General features: G+C 39.7%; 1 protein-coding gene across 1 annotated transcript in view; it reads left to right on the plus strand.

Annotated features, from left to right (window-relative positions):
* The first annotated feature begins 8 nt into the window (after positions 1-8).
* Positions 9-24167, plus strand: part of PDE11A (phosphodiesterase 11A) — a 414214-nt gene continuing 390055 nt past the window's right edge. Inside the window, exon 1 of the mRNA XM_060016528.1 lies at positions 9-908. Within this exon, the coding sequence (XP_059872511.1) occupies positions 9-908 (900 nt within the window). The remainder of the gene's footprint in view (positions 909-24167) is intronic.

The raw sequence follows: 24167 nt of genomic DNA on the forward strand, positions 1-24167 counted from the left end.
CTGGGACCATGACAGCCTCCCGCCTGGACTTTGGGGAGGTGGAAACTTTCCTGGACAGGCACCCAGAGTTGCTTGAAGATTACTTGATGCGGAAGGGAAAGCAGGAGATGGTGGAGAAGTGGCTGCAGAGACACAGTCAAAGTCAGGGGGCTTTAGTGGCTGGCACAAGCGGCGTGGCTCACGGCGGTGGCAGAGGTAGTAGCAGCAGCGTTGGTGATGGCACCGGACCAAATGTCTCTGCTAGCAGCCAGCACACTCCGGGTGGTGGGGACTCAGGGGGGGTTCCCCTGAATCCCAGCTGGGGCAGTGGCAGCCGCAGCGATGGGAGCCTGCAGCGGAGAGCTTCTCAGAAAGAGCTAAGGAAGAGTTTTGCCCGCTCCAAGGCCATCCACGTGAATAGGACCTACGATGAACAAGTGACCTCCCGGGCCCAGGAGCCCCTGAGCAGTGTGCGGCGGAGGGCACTTCTCCGGAAGGCCAGCTCCCTGCCCCCCACCACTGCTCACATTCTCAGTGCACTGCTGGAATCGCGGGTGAATGTGCCTCAGTACCCCCCTACCGCCATGGACTACAAGTGCCACCTCAAAAAGCATAATGAGCGTCAGTTCTTCCTGGAACTGGTCAAGGATGTATCCAATGACCTTGACCTTACCAGTCTGAGCTACAAGATCCTCATCTTTGTCTGTCTCATGGTGGACGCTGACCGCTGCTCTCTCTTCCTGGTGGAAGGGGCAGCTGCTGGCAAGAAGAGCTTGGTCTCCAAATTCTTTGACGTGCACGCAGGAACCCCACTGCTGCCCTGCAGCTGCACAGAAAACTCAAATGAGGTGCAGGTCCCCTGGGGCAAAGGCATCATTGGCTATGTCGGGGAGCATGGAGAGACGGTCAACATTCCTGATGCCTACCAGGTAGGACTTTGCATTGTCCCCTTCCAGAGCCCCATTGGTCTGGGAACCAAACCTTCTGTTACCCTTTGGCATCCAGGAACACATTAATGTAGACTCTTTACAATATGAATTTTGCTATTTAAATTCCTTCTGAGTTTAGACTAGTTAGAATGTTACTATACTATCTTTGATCTAATGGTCTTTTCCTAACACACAGTGGCTTGTGGAATATTCATATATCACAGGGGCTACGTTTTGTACCCAATAATACCTCGTGTTTCTCTGTCAAGATACCTTGTCTTTAAGAATATCACAGAATGGTTTTAGAATGCATTTGTTAGGTGCTAGAAAAAGATGTCTACTCCAGAATTCCAGTGTTAGTCTGAAGAAAATGGGCATGTTGGTGTCTCTGATGTCATTTTGGGACCGTAATGCATTTCATTCTCATTCAAGATTGGGGAGAGATCATGAGTTCCAAGGTAAGGAAGACGAGGAAAAGAGGAGGAAAGTCAGGGGAAGAATGGGCCTCTGACCCATTTATGCCTTTTTAGCATCTATTTTAACTGTTTCTGTTGTTGAGCTGAGAGAGGCTGGACAAATTGAGGGGTTATTTAGGCTTGAATCCAGCATTATCTGCAGTCATCTTTTGACAGGACTGAGCAAGTAGGTTTTTAGTTTGTGAAACAAACAAAAAATGGATAATTTTCTAGCAATTCCAAAGGCAATGAGCAGGGTGAACATGCTAGTTTCAGGGGGAAAAGGAAACCCAACATGCTGTCGTCTGCCTTTAATTTTCACAGTGATTTGAACTTGCTATTAGATCCCGAATCTGAAAGCCAGTCTGTTCTAATTTCTTCAGTATCTATTCACTGAGCATAATGAAACTGGATGCCACTTTCTATGGGACTTCTTTCGTGTTCATAATAGTGGAAAGTTCTTATCCTTGGTCATGCAAGTTTTGTAGTCATTTGATGAGCTCTTCTTCCAGTTGTCTAATAAAGCTGCATGTTTCTCTAGAGTTTGTTGCTGTTGCTCAGAATAGCAAAAGTGGTGGGAAGGACACTAAAGGTAAAATTTTCTCTATTTCATCTGAAAGTTGGCAATATTATGTAGAAAATTGACGAGCTTGTACTGAAACCAAGTTCCATGTTTCTGTGAGATGTCTATCAATATAACGCTTTAATATTAAGGAATGCCTATCAAAATACCATTTTATTTACTTTTTTATTTATTAGATGCATTATTCACTATATCCTTCCTAAAGACTTTGATGGGTTTAGGACAAGCAAGCAGTGAGTGATCTTTAATAAGTGTCTATTTCTGTATAACCCTAGAAAGCCATGGGAAGAAATAAAAGCATTTAATAATTGATATGTTGAAGATTCTTTAAAAAGTTGAGCAATCACAAATTCTTCTCTTTCTCATTATTTCCACATCCTTATTGTGTACTTGGGCTAAAAAAAAATCCCTTCCTAGTAGAATGGCTTGTTATAGCCCAGAATTGCACTCTTTTCTCTTTATTGCCCTTACTCTTCTTATTCTTCCCCAACTGATTTTCTCCATTTCTATAGCTTTTGTTTCTTATTCCCCTCTGTCAGCTCCTAACTTTTATTTAATACTGTTCATATACTGTCTTTTCTTCAAGAGCATAATTCTCAGCTTCCTCAGCAGTTAACTTGTCTTCCTGCTTCCTAGAATTGCAGCTAGAGGTGTTACCACAGGCATAGAAAATCAGGTTTTCAGCTGCTGATGTTTCTTCAGGGCCCTACTCTACTCTGAAGACAGAGGGTAAAGGAAAGTTGCCTTTTAATATTTGGGAGCTGACTTTGGGAATGGAGAGTTCTTCTTTTATCCCCCCAGGGTAGTAATGATGGCTGTAAAGACTAGGTTGTTGGGAGGACTGGCAAAAGGCAGGGAGGGGAAGTGTGTTATAGAGTTGAAGATCTTGGTTCAGTCTTTGTCTTCATTTTGATCTGCTTAGAAAGTTTCTCTTTCCTGTCTCCATTATCTTCTACCATATATGTCTGTATTTTTAACCTGGTGTGTTTTTCTTCATTTTTACTTCACTACTTTTCTTCAATAAAATTACTTTTTTTTCTTTATTATGGTACACCAGTCACCATTACTGTGACCCTGGGAAAATTTCTTGATCTCTGAGTCTCAATTTACTCATATGCAAAATTGGAATAATAACACCTCTGTGGTCAAGATTATTGTTTTGAAAATAAAATGAGATATATTGCATTAAAGCCCCCAAAACAGTACCTGGCACACTTTAATTATTCAAGAAATGGTAACAGTTTATGATGACCATGGTGATATCTAGTTTGCTAGTATTCTTTTTCTTTCTCTTTGTCTAATTTTCCATTTTTTTCTCCTTATCTGGGGCTGAGATATGAACTCAGCACATCCTGACCAGCCTTATCTTTCCCTAAGCAATACTCCACCCTTAAGTTAAATATTTTAGAACCAACTTTACATTCAAGGAATATAGAAATAGCTACTCTTCCACCTTCTGCTTAAGATTCCTCTAAATGTGATTGATAATACTTGACCATATACTATCCTATCAAAAGTTCTACATTTTGTTCCTTTTAGAACTCATGCAATATAAAACTTTTTATAGAGTTGTATTAATGTTTCATCCTTCCCAAGTTCTAGTGTTTTCCCTTCTCCTCTCCATTTCCTGCTGTTATAGATTTCTCTTAATGAAAATTGACGGCCTTCCAAATGCATGTTCTTTTATCACAATATTGTTGTAATTCTGAGAGTATACATAAACATCTTGAAGTTTCCATGTAAAAATGTAACCATCCTCCCTGATTCTTTATTAACTACTATATTTTTAAGGTGTTTCTTGCTCAGGATCAACTAGTGTGCTTTTTTTTCTTCAGGAGATGAACTTTGAAGAACTTATCACATGGAGTTTAAAAATTTAATTATTTGATAAATAAGATTGATGATCCTCTTAGAGGTTCAGAATATGGGTGAGAGAAAGGCATTGAAAACACTTACAAAATTATAATAAACATGGCATCCCGAAGTCAAGAGTAGACTAATGAACTACTAAAGTCGAATAAAAGTTTTGACAGCAAAAAAACCTTCACAGTTTATTTCATTATTTTTCATCACTTTCCTCAATTAGTCCTAAAAATCAGACTTGAAATTAGGAGACAAATAAAGAATTGCAAGTGAAAAAAAATTTATTCTACGTATCCAGTATCATAGTGACTGCAATCTACCTTTTTTCCCTGTTATAAGTTATTAAACAACCCACTTTAATATAGTAATGAAAAAATAGCCCTCAAGAGGTTGAAAATAAGAGCACTCAAGTAACAGGTGTTCTCTTTGAGGTTATTCTAAGCATTCAGAATACAGAACTTTAAACATTAATAAAAAGTGTGAGATGATATTTTTGTTAGCGTTGATAATGATGATACAGGTGTTTGATGGGCTTTTGGTTTGAAAAGCAGCCAGGATGTTTTGTTAGGTGAGCTGAGAGGAGGAAAGGGGATGACGCAGAAGGGTTATGTAGGTGTGCCAGGCTTTCAGAAAGCCTGATCTATTTGCACAACAGATTCATTTATTCATCATTTCCAACAAACATACACTATACATTGAGTGCCCATTATACCTAAGCCCCGGGTAGGGGCCCTATGGGTGTACAAAACTAAGAGGACATGCTTCTTGCCTTCTAGGTACTTCCAAGTTCTTCCAAGTACAAGGTTTTGTACTGTTCACAAACAACTAATGTCAAGCTGTACTATTGATAAATTGATAAATAAATGACACAAACTAAGTGGCATTAGTCACAGAGGAAAATGGAGTCACATTGTGACTTGGATCATTATAGAAGACTTCATGGAGGAGGTGTCAGTCAAGCTGGGAAGAGAGTTAGGTTTCACTGTTGGAGATAGCTGTGGAGTAGGGGAAGGCATCCAGGTACAGCAAAATGGCTTTAGCAGAAACACAATAATGAGCAACCCAAAATATGTATAGGGGATAGTGAGTGGTTTAATTTGGCCAAAGTATTGCATATGCTATAGAATGGGTATGCAAAAATAGGATGGGGGCAAAAGAAGAAAGAACCTTGAGTACCTGACTAAAGAATTCGAGCTTCACTAACAGTAAGCCACAGGGAGCCCTTGAAAACCTTTTAGCATGGTCAGAGTGGGGTTTTGGGTAACCTGGTGGCAGTGGCTAAATGGATTGAACAAGGGGAGACTCAAAGCTGTGAAAATAATTAGGACTCTATTATGATGGACTGGTGGAGCCAGATGAACTACTGAACTAAAGCACGAACAGTAGGAATAGATAGCAGAGGACAGATGGGGTTGTCCTGCAGGTGTGAATTTGGGCAAGGAGGGAGGGAAGTCAGTGATGACTCAGAGATTCTACACCTGAGAAATATGGAGAAGGGTAAAGACATCGTTAAAAATAGTTCTTCCTATTTTGGATGAGTAGAGATTCTAAGTAGAGCCAGCTACATAATTTGTGGAGCTCAGTGAAAAATGATTAAGCAGGAGCCTGGCTGGAGGTGGAAAAGTCAATTTTCCCTTCCCAAGGTTCTGCTCCTCCAACCCACAGCAGATGTGTGACCCCCAAGTGATTTTAACCTCCATGCTGAGAAATTCTCAGTACCTGGATTGGGTGTGAGTGAGAGGCCCTTGCTGAGTTGCCTGCTGAATGTGCCATAGTGCTGCGAGCTCTGGGTGGGGATGACCACAGCCTTGCTCCTCTTCATGACGGCATGGGGCATGCGCCTGACCCTCCCCCCACTCCCACCCAGGCCCCAGCCAGGAGCAGAGGGCAATGGCAGATCAGTTGGGCCTCACTCTCAACAGTTTTGACCTGCTTGTGGCTCCTGGTCTTAGGAAAGGGCTGACAAGGGGGTAGGCTGGGTGGGGCCTGGGGTACCAGGGAGCAGGAATCCATGGCCAAGAACCAGTCCTGGGCAGGCAGTGGGAGGGGAGACTGAGTGTGAGCCAAGGCTCCAAGCTCTGGACTCATACACTATTGTTCTGTTGGACTTCATTTACAAAGCACAAGTTCAAAGATAAAATTATTGAGAATTTCACACAGCACAGCATTAAACCTCAAGCAGGGAGCGCCTGTGCGACTGCCCTGGTCACATGCCCAAGAAGCCGGCCCTGATTCTGAGTCATACTGAGTCTTAGGTGGAAAAGTTCAATTTTATTCCAGCGTAGTATCTACTGCTTTCGCATGGCCTCAGCTCCATTCTAATTAAATTCCGTGCCATTTTCAATGGCTGGATAGTGCTTTTCTATTTCTGTGTTTTTCATCCTTTCTGCCAGGACTCCTCTTTCTCCATCTTTGTTCATTCAGATCTTGCTCTGCCTTCTCATGATATAAGAAAGGAGAGCTGATTGCTTCTCTTTGAAGAGAAGAGATGAAAAACCAAACAAAAAATTATACTGGGAGTTATATTTAAGAATGCATTGCACTGGGACTTCCCTGGTGGTGCAGTGGTTAAGAATCCACCTGCCAATGCAGGGGACACGGGTTTGATCCCTGGTCCGGGAGGATCCCACATGCCACAGAGCAACAAGACCCGTGAGCCACAACTGCTGGGCCTGTGCTCTGGAGGCCGTGAGCCACAACTACTGAGCCCATGTGCCTGGAGCCCGTGCCCACACACTGCAACGAAGACCCAATGCAGCCAAAATAAATAAATTTATATATAAAAAAGAATGCATTGTACTATACTGCTATTATATATAAAATATTAATGTAATGATATTTAATAACTTATTTTCACTGAACTTCATTTTTAATTTTATTTTAGAATGATTTCCATTGAAATAAATATATTTAAAAGTGTTTGGTCTCAGAAGGGATTAATTTCATGTATGTAGAAGATTCAGTGGTGAATATGCTTATTCCCTGATAAGCCAGCGATGACCGACATGGGTCTATAGTCCTGTGATTGAATTGCTGAGATTTGCTTAAAAGGTAGATGTTGCTTCCACTCCAACACTAGAATTACAAAGGAGTTTCATGAAATCTCATTTCAACTTTGCACATAGTGTTTTAAAAATTCCCTCAAGCCCACAACCATGTTCACTAGTCCAGAACCTGAATCGATTTTGTGTTTGAAGCAGGAAACATTTGCTGTTTCAGCCCCTCTTCCTGACAGACACATGATCATAAGAAACACAGTGACAAATTGCATTTGCTGCTTTGAACATGAGGATAGATTATAGAAAAGTACAGTTCCTACAGAATCATGGGGAGGTAATTTAAGGTTAACTCAATTTTTTCCCAGCCCATAATCTAAATGTTTACTAATCTGACCAATTTATTTTGGTTCCTGAGGTTTGGGTCACCCATTTATTTACAAGGCAGGCTTAATTTGGAAGTTAGTGTTTCATGTTTCGTATAGTGTTGAAGAGTCATATGAAGCTTTCCTCTGAAATAGTTTTAAGTTGTTTTATGGAAAGTCAACAAGATCCTTGAGGTCCACTACTTGCTACTTTAGTCACTTATTTTAAGGGTAGTTTGCATTTAACCACATTGTTTTGGAAAGTGGAATTTGAATCACAGAAACAGTTTAGTCATAAAAGAGTGGGTTGGATTTCTAATATTTTAGGAGAAACTTGGGTTTCCGATCATTCACAGGCATTCAGGCTAAATTTATTTGTTTATTTTTAGGATTAAAATAGTAAAGATGTTTTCCTGGCATAAAAAATGTGTATTTTCTTTAATTCCAAGAGTTTCTTATTAATTGGTTGTTTCAGCGGCTGAACAGTGGTTTCACATATTAATGATAAATTCTGTTTTCTTTCCTAAAACATAGCTTTAGGCTGTTGCAAATTTAGTTCAAAAGATCTTTTTCACCTGAGTGAAAAAAATGAGGAACCTTTGAGATACCTCTTTAGGGTATCAAGTTTTAAAAAATGTAAACATGATAGAAGGGAAATGGAAGCTCCACTGTTGATTAACAATAACTCTATTTATGGAGCACTAACTACGAGCCTGGAATTAGCTCTTCAGCAAGCATTGCCTCTTTTAATCCTCTCAACAGTCCCCATAGGTAGCTTATTCCCACCCCCATTTTACAGAAGGAGAAACTAAGGCTTGGGAGGTTAAGTAATTTGCTCAAAGTCACTCAGCTGGTAAGTGAGGGAGCTGGGATTCAAGCTGAGGTCTTCGGATTGCAGAACCTTCATGCCCGGCCACTCTTGTTGTGACCTCTGCTGACCATTAACTATTGGGTGTACAAATCCTCTCATCCCTTAAAGCCCATCTTCATGAAACTCTTGGTGATCCTCGCCACATCCCACGTAAACTGGATATAATCTCTCCCTCTTTTGAACTTCTGTAATGCTTTAAATATACTCATTTCTATTTTCTTAATATTATAAGTATTTGGGTATATAAATGACTACTTGACTATAAACTCAAGGTCATGACTTCTCATTTTTCACTGCACCATAGGGCTTAATGCAAGGTTTTCTATTCAACTGAGTAAAATTACCACTGATACCTCCTTATGTGGTCAGTTCAACCACCTCTAAGCAGAAATTTCAGCCTATTCAGCCAATATAGCTAATATTATTCAGCTAATATAGACAGTTAAACCAGGAAATTCATTTCATGAACACATCTTTTAATTATTTGGACGTTATTTTATAAATTTTTAAAAATAGAACTTAGAAAGCCCGGATAACTGGTGAATTATCTGAACTGCTTTTCTGCATTAATTGATCTTTCTTTTAAAAATTTATTGATTTTATTTATTTATTTTTGTCTGCGTTGGGTCTTTGTTGCTGCACGCTGGCTTTCTCTTGTTGTGGTGAGCGGGGACTACTCTTTGTTGCGGTGCGCAGGCTTCTCATTGCGGTGGCTTCTCTTGTTGCGGAGCACGGGCTCTAGACGCGCAGGCTTCAGTAGTTGTAGCGCACGGGCTTAGTTGCTCCACGGCATGTGGGATCTTCCCGGACCAGGGCTCAAACCCGCGTACCCTGCATTGGCAGGTGGATTCTCAACCACTGTGCCACCAGGGAAGCCCTGCATTAATTGATCTTTATGTTAATTGCTGGACCCTCATCTCCTCATCCCTTCCATTGTTTTCCTGTTTGTTTTTTTCTTTTACTCCATTTCATGTGGAGACCATATTATAGAGAAAGTAGGCTGTTGCTGACCAAATGGTAACTAGCAACAGCCCACTGCCAGCTTCTTCTAGGCAAAAGTATTGGATGAAGCATGACTGTTCCAGCTAACTGAAATTTCTAGTTTTCTCATGACTACTTCATTCATACAGTATAACTTACTGAAGGTAAAACCCCTTCCAGCATTAGGCCTTGAAGATGTTAGGATTTTTTCTTTGAAAATATTTTCAGATATGGGAGATTATATTGACCAACCGTATACTTATTTATAATGGGCTTATGAAGTCCTATTATTATATTGACCAACCTTTCAGGAACATTGAATTTTCAGGTTTATTGATTACATATCTTATGTTTCATATACGCCCAAAAAGTCTCATAAAAATTTTAACTTCTGAGATGGTTGCCTTTACATCCTACTCTTTCCAAGATGTAATTATTAGATATGCATTGAGCATGTCCAAGTGAGAGCATCTCTATCCTTTCTGATCCGTATAGTAATCAAATTTGGCTGTTGGCTACACCTCCTCCTCAGCCCACCTCCCAGAAGAAATAATAAGGTATTTAAGGGTAAACAGTGTAGCTAGTCTTGCTATGTAGAAATTAACTGCCACTCCTAGATCTGAAGAGGAGAGTGCAACTACCAGAGCCTCTCTCTCAGAGGTTCTGAGAGAGAGTTACAGCAGTGGGAGAGCCAGAGCTGTGGCCCTGGGAGAGAGGAACTCAGACACTGGCAAACCATGACCTGGACGAGAGAGAGCCGGGGAAACATTACTCTCCTCACACCCTCTATCTCCTGCCAGTGCCACTCATTGGTTGAACCCAGCCTTGCTTGAGGCCAAGAGGGCAAAGGGAGCCCTGGTGCAGTAGGTCATAGGAGTCAGCCTTCTGGCACAGAACAGGGCAGTGAAAGGTGGCAAGTGCATCTGGAGAGACAAATGGGGACTATCCAGAGTCACAGGGATATTAGTTTACTCACCAGGGATGTAAGTATAGGAAGCCCAAGTCAGGTAGTAATATCTTTCACTGAACACTAAATTTCATCAGTCTATAGAGCATAGTGATTGAAATCTATCGAAAACAAGTTCAGAAATGCTGTAGTGGTATTTGACTGTCTTATTCTCTCCAAATAGTTTTGTTTATTCCTGGCATCCTATTGCTCAGAAGAAACCCTATAGGAGGGCCAAAGACACCTACAGGGAAGAAATGACATTGGTCTAGTTTATGGAACCTCTTCCCTGCAATGCCTGATTAAGCCCATTTGTTTGAGAATTAAAATCTTAGATCACTAATCACTTTGTTAAACTGTAAAGGACATCAGAGTGTAAGAGAACATGTTCTAGACTTGGAAACAGGAATCTTGGACTCTATTCTCAATTCTGCCTTAGTTTTTTCAGCTATAACATAAGGGTATGTTCAGACACATCTAGCCCATATGATATTTTGTAAGGATCTAATCATTTGATTCTAATGAGATAATTGGAAAGCATATTTAAAAGGGTAAAGTAAGAAATGTAAGACCGCTCTCTCATTTCGTCCCAGCTTACCCGTCCCCCTCCCCGTGTCCTCAGGTCCATTCCCTACGTCTGCATCTTTATTCCTGTCCTGCCCCTAGGTTTATCAGAACCTTTTTTTTTTTTTTTAGATTCCATTTATATGTGTTAGCATACGGTATTTGTTTTTCTCTTTCCGACTTACTTCATTCTGTATGACAGACTCTATGTCCATCTACCTCACTACAAATAACTCAATTTCATTTCTTTTTATGGCTGAGTAATATTCCATTGTACATATGTGCCACATCTTCTTTATCCATTCATCTGTCAATGGACACTTAGGTTGCTTCCATGTCCTGGCTACTATAATAGTGCTGCAGTGAACACTGTGATACATGACTCTTTTTGAATTATGCTTTTCTCAGGGTATATGCCCAGTAGTGGGATTGCTGGGTCATATCATAGTTCTATTTTTAGAACTAATACTCTTCTCCAAAGTGGCTGTATCAATTTACATTCCCACCAACAGTGCAAGAGGGCTCCTTTTCTCCACACCCTATCGAGCATTTATATTTTGTAGATTTTTTGATGATGGCCATTCAGACTGCTGTGAGGTGATACCTCATTGTAGTTTAGATTTGAATTTCTCTAATGATTAGGGATGTTGAGCACCCTTTCATGTGTTTGTGTGCAATCTGTATATCATCTTTGGAAAAATGTCTGCTTAGGTCTTTGGCCCATTTTTAGATTGGGTTGTTTGTTTTTTTTTTGATCTTGAGCTGCATGAGCTGCTTGTAAATTTTGGAGATTAATCCTTTGTCAGTTGCTTCATTTGCAAATATTTTCTCCCATTCTGAGGGTTGTCTTTTCGTCTTGTTTATGGTTTCCTTTGCTGTGCAAAAGCTTTTAAGTTTCATTAGGTCCCATTTGTTTATTTTTGTTTTTATTTCCATTTCTCTAGGAGGTGGGTCAAAAAGGATGTTGCTGTGATTTAAGTCATCGAGTGTTCTGCCTGTGTTTTCCTCTAAGAGCTTTATAGTGTCTGACCTTACATTTAGGTCTTTAATCCATTTTTAGTTTATTCTTGTATATGATGTTAGGGAGTGTTCTAATTTCATTCTTTTACATGTAGCTCTCCAGTTTTCTCAGCACCACTTATTGAAGAGGCTGTCTTTTCTCCATTGTATATTCTTGTCTCCTTTATCAAAGATAAGGTGACCATACGTGCCTGGGTTTATCTCTGGGCTTTCTTTCCTGTTGCATTGATCTATATTTCTATTTTTGTGCCAGTACCATACTGTCTTGATTACTGTAGCTTTGTAGTATAGTCGGAAGTCAGGGAGCCTGATCGCTCCAGCTCCATGTTTCTTTCTCAAGATTGCTTTGGTGATTCAGGGTCTTTTTTGTTTCCATACAAATTGTGAAATTTTTTGTTCTACTTCTGTGAAAAATGCCATTGGTAGTTTGGTAGGTATTGCATTGAATCTGTAGATTGCTTTGGGTATTAGAGTCATTTTCACAATGTTGATTTTTCCAATCCAAGAATATGGTATATCTCTCCATCTGTTTGGATCATCTTTAATTTCTTTCATTAGTGTCTTATAGTTTTCTGCATACAGGTCTTTTGTCTCCTTAGGTAGGTTTATTCCTAGGTATTTTATTTTTTTTGTTGCAGTGGTAAATGGGAGTGTTTCCTTAATTTCTCTGTCAGATTTTTCATAATTAGTGTATAGGAATGCAAGAGATTTCTGTGCATTAATTTTATATCCTTCTACTTTGCCAAATTCATTGATTAGCTCTAGTAGTTTTCTGGTAGCATCTTTAGGATTCTCTATGTATAGTATCATGTCATCTGCAAACAATGACAGTTTTATTACTTCTTTTTTTTCAATTTGGATTCCTTTTATTTCTTTTTCTTCTCTGATTGCTGTAGCTAAAACTTCCAAAACTATGTTGAATAATAGCAGTGAGAGTGGGCAACCATGTCTTGTTCCTGGTCTTAGAGGAAATGGTTTCAGTTTTTGACCATTGAGAACCATGTTGGCTGTGGGTTTGTCATATAGGGCCTTTATTGTGTTGAGGTAGGTTCCCTCTATGCCTACACTCTGGAGAGTTTTTATCATAAATAGGTGTTGAATTTTGTCAAAAGATTTTTCTGCATCTGCTGAGATGATCTTATGGTTTTTCTCCTTCAGTTTGTTAATATGGTGTATCCCATTGATTGATTTGCATATATTGAAGAATCCTTGCATTCCTGGGAAAAGCCCCACTTGATCATGGTGTATGATCTTTTAATGTGTTGGATTTTGTTTGCTAGCATTTTGTTGAGGATTTTTGCATCTATGTTCATCAGTGATATTGGCCTGTAGTTTTCTTTTTTTGTGACATCTTTGTCTGGTTTTGGTGTCAGAGTGATGGTGGTCTCGTGGAATGAGTTTGGCAGTGTTCCTCCCTCTGCTATATTTTGGAAGAGTTTGAGAAGGATAGGTGTTAGCTCTTCTCTAAATGGAAACAACCAAGTTTATTCTTTAGAGATTGCCTCAAAATAATCAGGATCAAGCATTCATGTATGTATCAATAGGAATATAACAATATTAATTGATCCTTGTAGCAACCTTGCGAGGTTGTATAATTTAATGCAGAATTATATGGAAATAATTTAATGGAAAATGATATGAAAGATATGAAAATATAAAATGAAATAGATGTGCTTTCTCTCTAGCAAGTGAAGCCAAAATTTACTTCCAAGTCACCTCCTCTCTTTACTCGTGGCTGTTGATATGAGCTTCCTCCTTGGTTGCTACCTGTGCACCTACCACAGTATCTGGCATATAGGGCATATAGTAGGTTCCTTTTAAATTATATTTGAATGAAGAGAAGAGCCCTTATTACAGCCTTTATTTCATCTCAAGAGTAACATACACTGATGGGACCATTATGTCAGTTTGAGTGTCTCAACAGTGGCATTATTGACATTTTAGACTGGATAATTCTTCGTTGGGGGAAAGGGGGGCTGATCTGTGCATAGAAGGATGTTTAACAGCATCCTTGGCCTCTACTCACTAGATGCCTGCCAGTCCTGACAATTAATAATGTCTCCAGACACTGTCAGTTGTCCTCTGCGGGCAGTTCCTCCCCTTTTTAGAAACTGCTGATGTAGAACAATTTGGCAATAATCATGTACTGCCTTAGGAATATTTACAACTTTTGATGTAGCAATTCCAGATCGCCCTAAGGAAGTTTTTATGGGTATGTGCAAAGATTTGTCTATATGAATACTCACCACAGTCTTATTTATAATAGTGTAAACATATCAACCCAAACATCCAACTAGAGGGCTGGATAAATAGACTATGATACATATAAAATGTACTATTTAATCAGAGGAAATTGCTCACAAACTATTAGGTGAGCAAAGCATATTTAGAAAACAATAGCACCCCAGTTTTCTTAACAGTAACAACAAAAGTATGAGATAAGGGGTTGAGTTTACAATCAGACAGACTGGATTCAATTCCCAGTTCTACCACCTAAAAGTTATATCATATTTCACTTCTCCAGTTGTTAGTTTCTGCAATCCTAAAGTGGGAATATTGATTCCTATCTTAAAAGGTTGTTCTCAGAGTTAAATAAAATTATATATGAAAAGTTTAACATTCTGTTTGTTACCTTTTGAAGACTCAGTGAAAAGTAATTGCAATAGCGCCTGCGGAAAGGCTGTAAGGTGATAAGCCAAAACATTAATAGAGGTGATCTCAGAGTGGTGGGCTTACTTTTCTCTTCTCTTTTGTGTTTTCTATTTATTTTTCTGAAATTTCCACATATGTATTAATTAATAGAGTAACTGTAGTTGCTTTAATAGATACACCTCCTAAGCTCGGTGGCGCACAGTGGTAACACAACAGAAGCTTATTTCTCACTCTTCCTAAGCTCAGCAAAGTCTTCCTGATCGATGGGTAGCTCTCCTCCAAGAAGGGATTCTTTCCTTCCTAGGTCTTCACTCCTTCAAGATGGGGCTTCCAAGGTTGCCCTCAGCATCAACATCTTTTCAGCAGATGAGGGGAGAAAGAAATGGACAAATGAAGCAGGAGGACTTTGTGGGTCAGGTCTGGAAATGGCACATATCATTTTCTGCTCCCATTTCATTGATTTTCTAGACTCTAGAACTCAGGCAGGTAGCCATACCTAACTGCAGGAAGGCTGGAAAATGTGTAGCCTTGTCCCAAAGTGGCTCCCAACCTCAGATCCCATCTAACTAATTCATGCAGCTCAAAGTGCAGGACCTTCCAGTGGGGAGCCGTCTCCTCTAGTGGATCCTCCTGGTTTTCACAGGCTGGGATTCATGTACATGATTAATTGCCTACAACAAGATTTGAGAGGGAAAATCAGCTGGGCTTTGGAAAAGGGGGAGAAGATTCTTGCTGTTTTATTTGACGTTGTTGAGAATGGATTCAAGAATAGGACTCTGCAGGCAGGAAGTTTGCTAAGGAGGTTGTTGCCTCTAAGCTCGAAGGTCTGAGGGTTAAAAGGTCAAGGAGTGGGGCCAAACCTACCTACGTAATTTGTGGGACCCAGAGAAAAATCAAAATTGGGGTCTTGGCAGAGATCAGGGAAGTCAGTCTCCCCAGGCCAGCCACCAGATGGCAGTCTCTGTGCCAGAACATGCTCTCTGTCCCTGGATCATGGTTGGGTGAGAGGCCACGGCAGAGTTGCTTACTGAGCGTACCGAGATGCTATCAGCCTGGTGGGGACAGCCAGCACGTTGTTTCACCCTGAGACATTTCAGGGCTCTTGACCTTCCCAGTATCCATGCCCGTGACCTCACTGGGAATGGAGAGCAACATCAGAATGTGGGCACCCGCCCCCATCACATCACCCGTCAACCAGACCCTGTTGCAGCCCTGGATAGAGGAAGCAGAGGTCATGGGGCTGGGGCAGGGAGTGGGAGGCTGAGAAACCATCAGGTAGCTGGATGGTGTGTGAGCCCCTGGAGCATGTTCCATCTGACTTAACCTACAAAACAAATTCAACTTAAACTTCAAGTGGCGGGACAGGAAGGGGGGCTTCTCAACATGGGGCACTGTGACTACACTGGATGCTCATCCATAAAGCCATTTTGGGGTGGCACCTATACTTTGACTAAGAATAAACAATGAGGATGGCAAACTCCCCATGAAAGTTTTTTTCCCACCTACTTCTGTAGCACTTTGCCCATGTGACGCTTGCTATTTATTCAATTTTTGGTAATTTCAATTTTGGCTCACCTGTCTTTCTCTCCATTAAGCTGTGAGCTCCTTGAGGGCAGATGCTATGACTTTCTTAGCTTTGTAGCACCCCGTGTGTGGCCCAATGCCTAGCTCGTAGTAGTTGGGTACTCAACAGATACTTGTTGCGTAAATAAATGAGAAAAAGGAATGTAATTGAGAATTTGGTCACAAGGGCAAGTGGCCTAGGTACTAGTACCAGGTTACAGGTCAGATTAAGACCAGGGGTTTAGCTAATAATGCTGAACTAGGCTACTTATAGGCCAAGGGTCCTTTCATTGTCCTAAGCAGAGGGAAGGGTTGGGTTCCCAGGTCAAGTGTCAGGTACAGGGCTCTAGTGGTCCAGGCTCTGAAAGTTAGAGAGATGAAGGCACAAGGAACGAAGGATTTCATCTATTATCAGTAAAAAAGAGGAATTAGCAGAGTTGGGAGGATAAGTGAAAGAGAAAAAGGATACCAACTATGACAGCAGTCCCAGGGCTTTGAGAAAATAGTGATTATGTAGTTAATAATGGCAGCGTTGGAACAAAGAGGATATTGTCTACTTGTCATATGTTTATTTAAATGGCAGTAGTGATGTCTTTTAGGCAAGGCAGGTGATTCGCTAGGGAGAGTATAAAAGGTCAGACTGGGAGCTCTCTGATTTCTGGAGTGGTAATTTAAACCAAATTCATGCATGTAGAGAGCCCAGCACCAAGCCTTTGATGAAAGCAATGCACTACCACTACCACCATTTCCATTTCTCCCCCAAGAACCAGAAGTATTAATATTTATGTTTCTCTAGTCTGTACTTGTTTCCAGGAAGCATCCTCCAAGATTGTCAGATTCTTTTTTGGACTCTAGATATTTTAATTTGCATTATCTATCATTACCTTAGAAAAGATTCAGTCCTTTGAGAAGTATGTAATTCTTCAAAAGTCATCTGTGACCAATTGTGTTAAACTGTTAAATGACATTCCCACAGACAGTTATCACAATTGTTACCACTTCAAAGTTCAATGGAATGATACTGTCAACAAGTGCATTTACCTAACATAGTTCAGAATCTTCTGAACCACTGGCTTGCCCCAGCCTCTTTCCTTTTCCTCTGTCTTCCTCTTTTTTCCTTTCCTCTCTCATTTCTTTGTCTTATGCTTTCCATTTCCTCTTTTCTGACATTCCGCACCTGTCTTCCTTTTTTGTAACTGCTTCCCTTTGTGCCTCCCAAATTTCCCTCTCTTTTCCCCCTCCCTATCCTATTCTCCCCCAGCCATCCTTCGAATTGGCTATCTCTCTTTTTCCTTATTCTTTCTTCTCTTTTCCATGTCTTCTTCTTGCCTTCTGTGATATTACTGACTTGAACATAAAGCAGATATAACATGAAAATAAGTTTTAGTTATAATTTCCAAATCAAAGTTTAAAATCTCGTAGACCTACCTCAGAAAACAATTGAGTTTCTTTTTTACGTCCATGTGGCCCGTGATTAGTATCTCTCTTTTAAATTTTAAAATTGGGTACATGGAATATTTGTCTTTCTTTTAAAACACACAAATTTTAATTACATTTCAAACTGTTAACCCATGTGGCCCATGGTTGTAATTTAGTTCCTATAGGTGAATGCCTTGCAATGTGAAAAAGACCTTGCCCCTGAAGTATTGTACATTCTAAGTAGAACAAGTGACAGGGAAATTGGTATTTAAACACTTGGTATACAATATCCAGGCTTTTATTAAAGTGAGAACAATGCTAAATATTATTTCTTTGGTATTTCTCTTAGCCTAGTATCCACCAGGAATTCTTAGCAACAGTGACACAGAAGTTACCATGCCAGCAGTTCTCAGGCTGATTGATTATTTGAGGTTTTGTCTCTGTTAACCTAAAGTTCCTGCTGGTGAATGTCCTCTTCAGGGTATTTTTTTTTCTTTTGTTCCTTTTCCTTTTGTAGGCAGAAAAGAAATATTTTCCATCTTCCTGAATCCACTAGGAAGCATGTGGGATTTAATCACCTCTTATTATATTGCTTCTCCCCCAATGTACTAACACTCTGAAACTTGCTTAATCATTTGTAAAATTTAGCCACAGGACTTGCTGCTGCCCTTCTGTGATAATCCATCACAGGGAAGGTCCACCAAACTTTATAAGCTGTGTGACTCTGTTTCCTAGAGTTGATGTTTTCTCTTGACTGAAAACCACATTGAACCTTAACATCTGTATCTTGCTTCCTCCTTTCTAGCAGAACGTAATACCTGGCTTGTGTGTGGAAGTGTTCTTTTTTAAATTGTCATTCCAGCTTTATGAAAGATAATTTTTTTCCCATCCTTGATAAAGGAAGCCATTCATTAGAATGTGTTTCCAATTCTCAAATTCTGTATAAATGTACAAAGCTAAAGAATAGGGCAGTTTTTCAATATTTGAAATAGGAAAATTTGACTAAATGAGCATTAGACTACTTTTTTTTCCTTTCTTTTCCTCCATGCCTGTCACCTTTGATAAACCACTGTTTGCCTAAGGAGACATATATAATAAGATATCTATAATAATTATTATTACAAGAGAAATATTAATTTGTCCATTGTTTGGTGTTCTCTTTGCAGAAATTCCATCTTTAAGTTCCTTAGTCAGTGCATTTGGAACTAAAAGTAATGTTTCCTATATTTGAATATTAATTTGAGCCTGGTATTTTTTCAGGATTATCTCATGTGATCTTCATAATAATCTGATGAGAAGGGGGGGAGTGCATGTTATCTTCTCCCTTTTTTAGATTAGGAAACAAGCACTGAGGCCTTTTCCCGAGACCACATGGCCATAAGTGTTAGACTTAGGATTCTCTATTCCTCTATCACTGTTTCTTCTACTCTTGGCTTTGAGAAGACCCAGTAAACAACATCTCTCTTTCCTACCCTGATCTGACGTAGATGAGAAATAAGACAAAAGAGGAAATGGGACATCAAAATATCACATTTACAATTTACTAAGCAGATGCTGGAGTATGAGCTTATAATACCTCCAAAATTAAATAGCCCTACACTCCCAGATATAGAAAAAGCTGGATGCCTACAGTCCTCCCCACAAGAGAGGCCCATCCCTTTGAAACGTACAGCATTGAGGAACAGAGCAGAGGCATGCTTCCTGTGGGCAGAAGATTAAGAGGAAGAAGGGGTTGGCAATGCATGCCCAATTAGTCTCCCTAGTACCCTAGTAAGGTAACTCACCCTACCTCCTTGGGGAGGAGGAAGGAGACGGTACAAAGGCTGGCGAGCTTAAGGGAGATCTCTCCTCATGAAATCCAAAGAAGGAGGAAAGAGTTGTTCCTCCTCTCACATATGCCATGCCATCTCTCAAATAGATTGTCATATCTGAAACACTGAGAGCACTCTGTCCTTCACCACCTTGACCTGCAACATTCTCCTGTCCCTATCTTATCTTCCTTATCCTCAGTTACCCAAGCCAGAAACCTAGCTGTCATCTTTGATTCCTTCCTTTATTCACCTACCATACTCAATCTATCAGAAAGTCCTTTTGATTCAGTCTTTAAAACAGATCTCAAGTCCATCCATTTTTCTCCATCTCTCCTGCCACAACTCCACTCCAAGTCCCCATTTTCTTTCTCCTAGATGATTGAATCTGCCTCATAATGGGTCTAATTCCACTCTTAGCCATTTCCCACAGAGAATGTTTATGAGGCAACAAGGAGCCCAAGCAATGGATAGGAAAGTGGGACCAGATTTTTCGAGAGACGTGTTATCCTAGTTACCTTCACTTTGAAGGCAAAGAACCATAGAAGACCTATGAGCAGGAGAGGGACACAGATCTGAGCTGCCCTGCACTCATCACCCTTGGGAACTTGGGCAGATGCCCTGCTCTCTGTGCACCTCAGAACCTTCATATGTAACATGAGAGAGCTGGGAAAATGATTTCTGAGAGTCTTCAAGCTCTAAAATTTAATCTTAATTACGGAATCGAAGAGCAGAAACCTAACAAAACAATACTGGGTATGAGTTGTAAAATTAACAGTTTTGTAATAAGGCATGCTTAGTTTTGAATAAGACTCATGTCTGAGCCACTCGTAGTGTTACCAGTGGCTGCTCCAGAATGTTACAGGAGGGGCTCAGGACTGCCACCTGGCTGGCAATATAGTCTAGGGGACTTGTAATAAAGCTCTATTTGTATAGCTACACATTATCTTTACATATCTTTGGGAAGGCTGGAGATAAGCCATTCCTTGGTATTGTCACTGGGTGATATCTTTAGGAAAGAAATGATTTGGGTTCAGGATTGCATTCTGGGTCTTCCCATTAACTGCAATAGAGGAGATAGCCAACTATTATGTAATAGGATCTGAGTCTCTTCATCTCCAAATCAGAAATCAAAGAAAGTTTTTCTGCATAATTATTCCAATCTAAGGACATTAATGAGTCCACAGGAACAAGATATGCCCTAGACAGAGGAACAGTGGGTAAAAAATATCAGGCAATGATCTTTCCCCCAAACTAACAGCTTCACAACCTATAATTCTACTATCATAGCTTAATTTCCCTCAGTATTTCTGGTTTTTCCAGCTGTGAGAATCTCCAAACATCTCTGAGAGCCCATCAGCTGTGAACAAGTTAATTAGCAGTTAACATGAACAGAAATGAATTGACCACTTGGTAAGAACAATAATGGGACCAGGATAGGTTCAAGGACTGAGAAGAGTAAAGAAAAGCTACCAAGGAACCAACGACGCCCAGACTAGTTCAGCTTTGCCAAAGACAAACCATGTTTAAGTCATGTCTGCCTGACTTCAATGGGGGCAATTAAGAGCCTTCCTCTAGACATCCTCTAACCTTCTAACTCTATGACTTTATCATTCTGAAGTTCTGACCCCAATTCTTACATTATGAAAACAAACAAGAAATTTAAGTAGAAAGAAAGCATTGATGATTCTTTTCAGAGGTCAATCACCTTTTCAACATATTTCTATATATTTGTTAGACAAATGCTCCAGGATTATACTGTAAGGTTTATAATAAAATCTTCCAAAAATGCCTCTTCATGTGGAGTAAACCTGATAAACAAGATAACAAGTAAACAAGATAATGGCACAAGAAAAGACTTCTGCTAGTAAAACTTCATCCTTACATTTTATAGTCCTTAAAGTGCCAACTGCTAATAGAATTTTTCAATTAACACACAGGCAAAGAACTCATTTTCAACTGGACTAAGCAAACCAAAGAAAAATTAATATGCTATATTCTAGGCACTATGCTAAGATTTAGTTATCTCATTTAATCCTCACAAAGCTCTGTGAGATAGGTATCATTACTTTCCACATTTTACATGTGAAGAAACTGGATTTTGGGAGGTTTAGTAAGTTGCCAAGGTTTACAAAGCTAGTAAATGGCAGAGCCAGGATCCAAGCCCAGGTTGTCTAACTTTGTCAAGACTGCACACTTTTACTACTATGGGAGATATTAAGGATTATACTCATGTCTTGTTCAGGTATTCAAGGTTGTAATAGTCCTGCCCATGAAAGAAGATGGCTCCTTGACAGAATAGGAAGTTCAAAAATCTATTAGAATGCCTTTCAGAAGGTGTGTTAGCAATTTACATCCATTGACGTGAGGAGTTGTTGATTATTTACAAGCAAAGATCGCAGGAATTGTATCATGTTTGGAGAGTTTGGGGCACGATGACTCAGGAAACTTCACTGCATGCAGTATAACCCATTAATGCCTGTGAAGGCAGAGTAATAAAAGTAGTAAGAGCTAACATTTATAAGAGACTTACTGTTTGCCAGGTATTGTCTTAAGCACTTTACATACTTCACGCAACAATTTTGTAAGGTAGGTCTATTATCAATCTATTGCACAGTTGAAGTAACTGAGGTACAGAGAGGTTAAGCAACCTCCCCACGATCACACTGCTAATAAGTTGGAGAGCCAGGGTTTGATCCCAGAATGTTTGGGGCCACAATTTGTGTTCTTGAGAACCACTACCTGCAGCCTCTGTTGTGGTGTGTAAACAATGAGTAATGAGCTATTCAACATCTTTTCATAATGCCCTTTACCAAAGTTGTGAGACAACTTTGACATGGACTACACAGTTGATATTTCTGGAAGCTGGGTTGTGAGTGTACAACATGGATAGTTCCTTTAAAGATGAAAGGTTTGAAAAACATCACAACTGCTTAGTACCTAAACCTACCAAGAAAATCTGTTTACATCATTAGGATTTAACTGGAGGAAATTGTTAAGAGATTTCCTGTGATATTTGAGAGATATTGATAATTTTTAAGGCAGAGATAGAATTATTCTCTGAAGATCTTATAATTGCATATATCCATTGTAGAGTAAGAGATGTACACTTGTTTCCAAGAAAAGATCTGGAGCTCTGGAGTATATAAGCAAGCCAATTATCCTAGAATAAATTGCTGTGAAACTTTTTGGAAACTATAGGTGAACTGTAAGTAAGGCATTGGAGTTAATAGCCATAACAGTGATTTATTGGTTCATCAGCTTTTTCCTGTTTGGCTAGAGGGGAAGTCCTTTGGGGGCATTTGTTGCTTTAGTCATGGGTTTGTTTGATTGCTGGGGACAGACACCCACTGAAGCAATCAGAAATAATAAGTGGGGTGAGGGATAACATCCCAGAAATAACATATAGGGAAATATCACTGAACTCAAGACAGGAAGTAAGTCAAGCCTTGTGGGGACAGAACTTGGGAATTGGAGAGTTCCTAATGCTTCTAGTCTGATTCCTGTTCTGTATTCTGAATGTGGTGGTATATTTGTGTGGAACTTGATTTATAAAATGCTTCAACCTACACTATCTCAATTCATCCTTACTGCTGTGAAAGGTAGGAATCATTATCCTCATTTAAAAAAGTGAAGAAACTGAGGCTTAGAAAAATTAAATGGACCAGAATTTTGGAGCTAAACAGTAGCAGAGCTGGGATAGGGAATTTAGGACTTCTGTCATTACATCCAGCATTTTTCACATTTCCCGAGAACTTCCTATATGACTGTGATCATGAGAGGTTTAACTCAGGGGAATATATGAGGAAATCACACATTGTACTTGCATATCATCCTTCTGTTTTTGGAAAATAAAATCAAATTGGGATTCTAGCTTCACTTTCTTTGGTCATTTCATCTTTTCTGTGAAATGGGCTGCACCTGGGGAAAGATATTTGCAATTCGTGGTGTGCCTATTCTTCATGAAACAAGAGCTTCAAGCTTTTGGGAGGCTTACTTGATTCTTCTGTGTTTTCCTTCTACGGAAGTCAACCTTTGCTAATATATTTAATTATAGACTAGAAAAAAATGTGACCGTGGTGTTGAGCTGGCCAGCAAGAAGAATGACAAACAGTATTAACTTCTGACTCTGTTCTAGTACATTAAATTGAACGTAAACTATTGTTTATTACCACTGACAGATCTCTTTATGGTTTTGGAGCTGCATTTAACAACATGGGCAGTGGCCCGGAGCACAAATGGCTAACTCTTCAAAGTAACATAGTATGGTAAAAAAATGCCCAAGCTTTAGACTCAAGCATCTCTGAGTTATTCACACTTTAGCACAGTTATTGGTAAATTACTTACACGATGTAAGTTAGTTACCTTTTAGCCTCAGGTTCCTTGTGTGTATAATGGGGCCAGTCATATTCACTTTGCATGGCTGTTGTGAATATTATATGAATGTAAAACACCTGGCCCAGATACTGGGTCCATGGTAGGCTCTTGGTAAATGATAGCCATCATTCTTATTATCTGAAGAATCGCTTAGCTCCATTATTACCTCAATTCCTTTACAATTTAAACAGATCGCAAGGCTCATTTAGTACCTCTGTTAAAGGCTAACCTAGCACATGCAGTGCTGGAGTAATTGGTATGACACTGTCTACTGTATGCTTGTCTGATGACTTAGAAGGCCAAGGTTGAAAGTCAAAGTCATGGATTGCCTGCTGCTGCAAAGCCAGATTGTGTTACTGTTCTCTCTTCAAGTTTAGTGTCAGTAAAATCCTGACTTGATTTATATATATACTTAGCACTGCAGGATTTGGCTAATATCTTGAATTTAGTGTGAAGGGAGTGGTTGTGGAGAAATTTCCTAAGGAATTCATGCTATTTATAAGGCATCAATGTGAATCATCTGCCCATGACAGATACTGTCTGTGAGGAAAATAGTATTGGTTCTTATCAAAAAGCATGCCATTCCTTAAATTCCACTTCACAAATGCGCACTGTGTACCTAATATCAGCCAGGTATGATTGTAATAGTGTAAGGCCACATTGCACGAACCACAACCAGAAATTGTCTCTATGACAATACATTAGAATCTATGTCTAAAGGCTTATAATTCATCCTTATACTGTAAAAGAAAAAAAAGCTATAAAATCTTTTTTTCCAGCATCTTTAAGATGCTAC

The sequence above is a fragment of the Delphinus delphis genome, chromosome 7, assembly GCF_949987515.2.
Source record: "Delphinus delphis chromosome 7, mDelDel1.2, whole genome shotgun sequence".
Taxonomy (NCBI): Eukaryota; Metazoa; Chordata; class Mammalia; order Artiodactyla; family Delphinidae; genus Delphinus; species Delphinus delphis.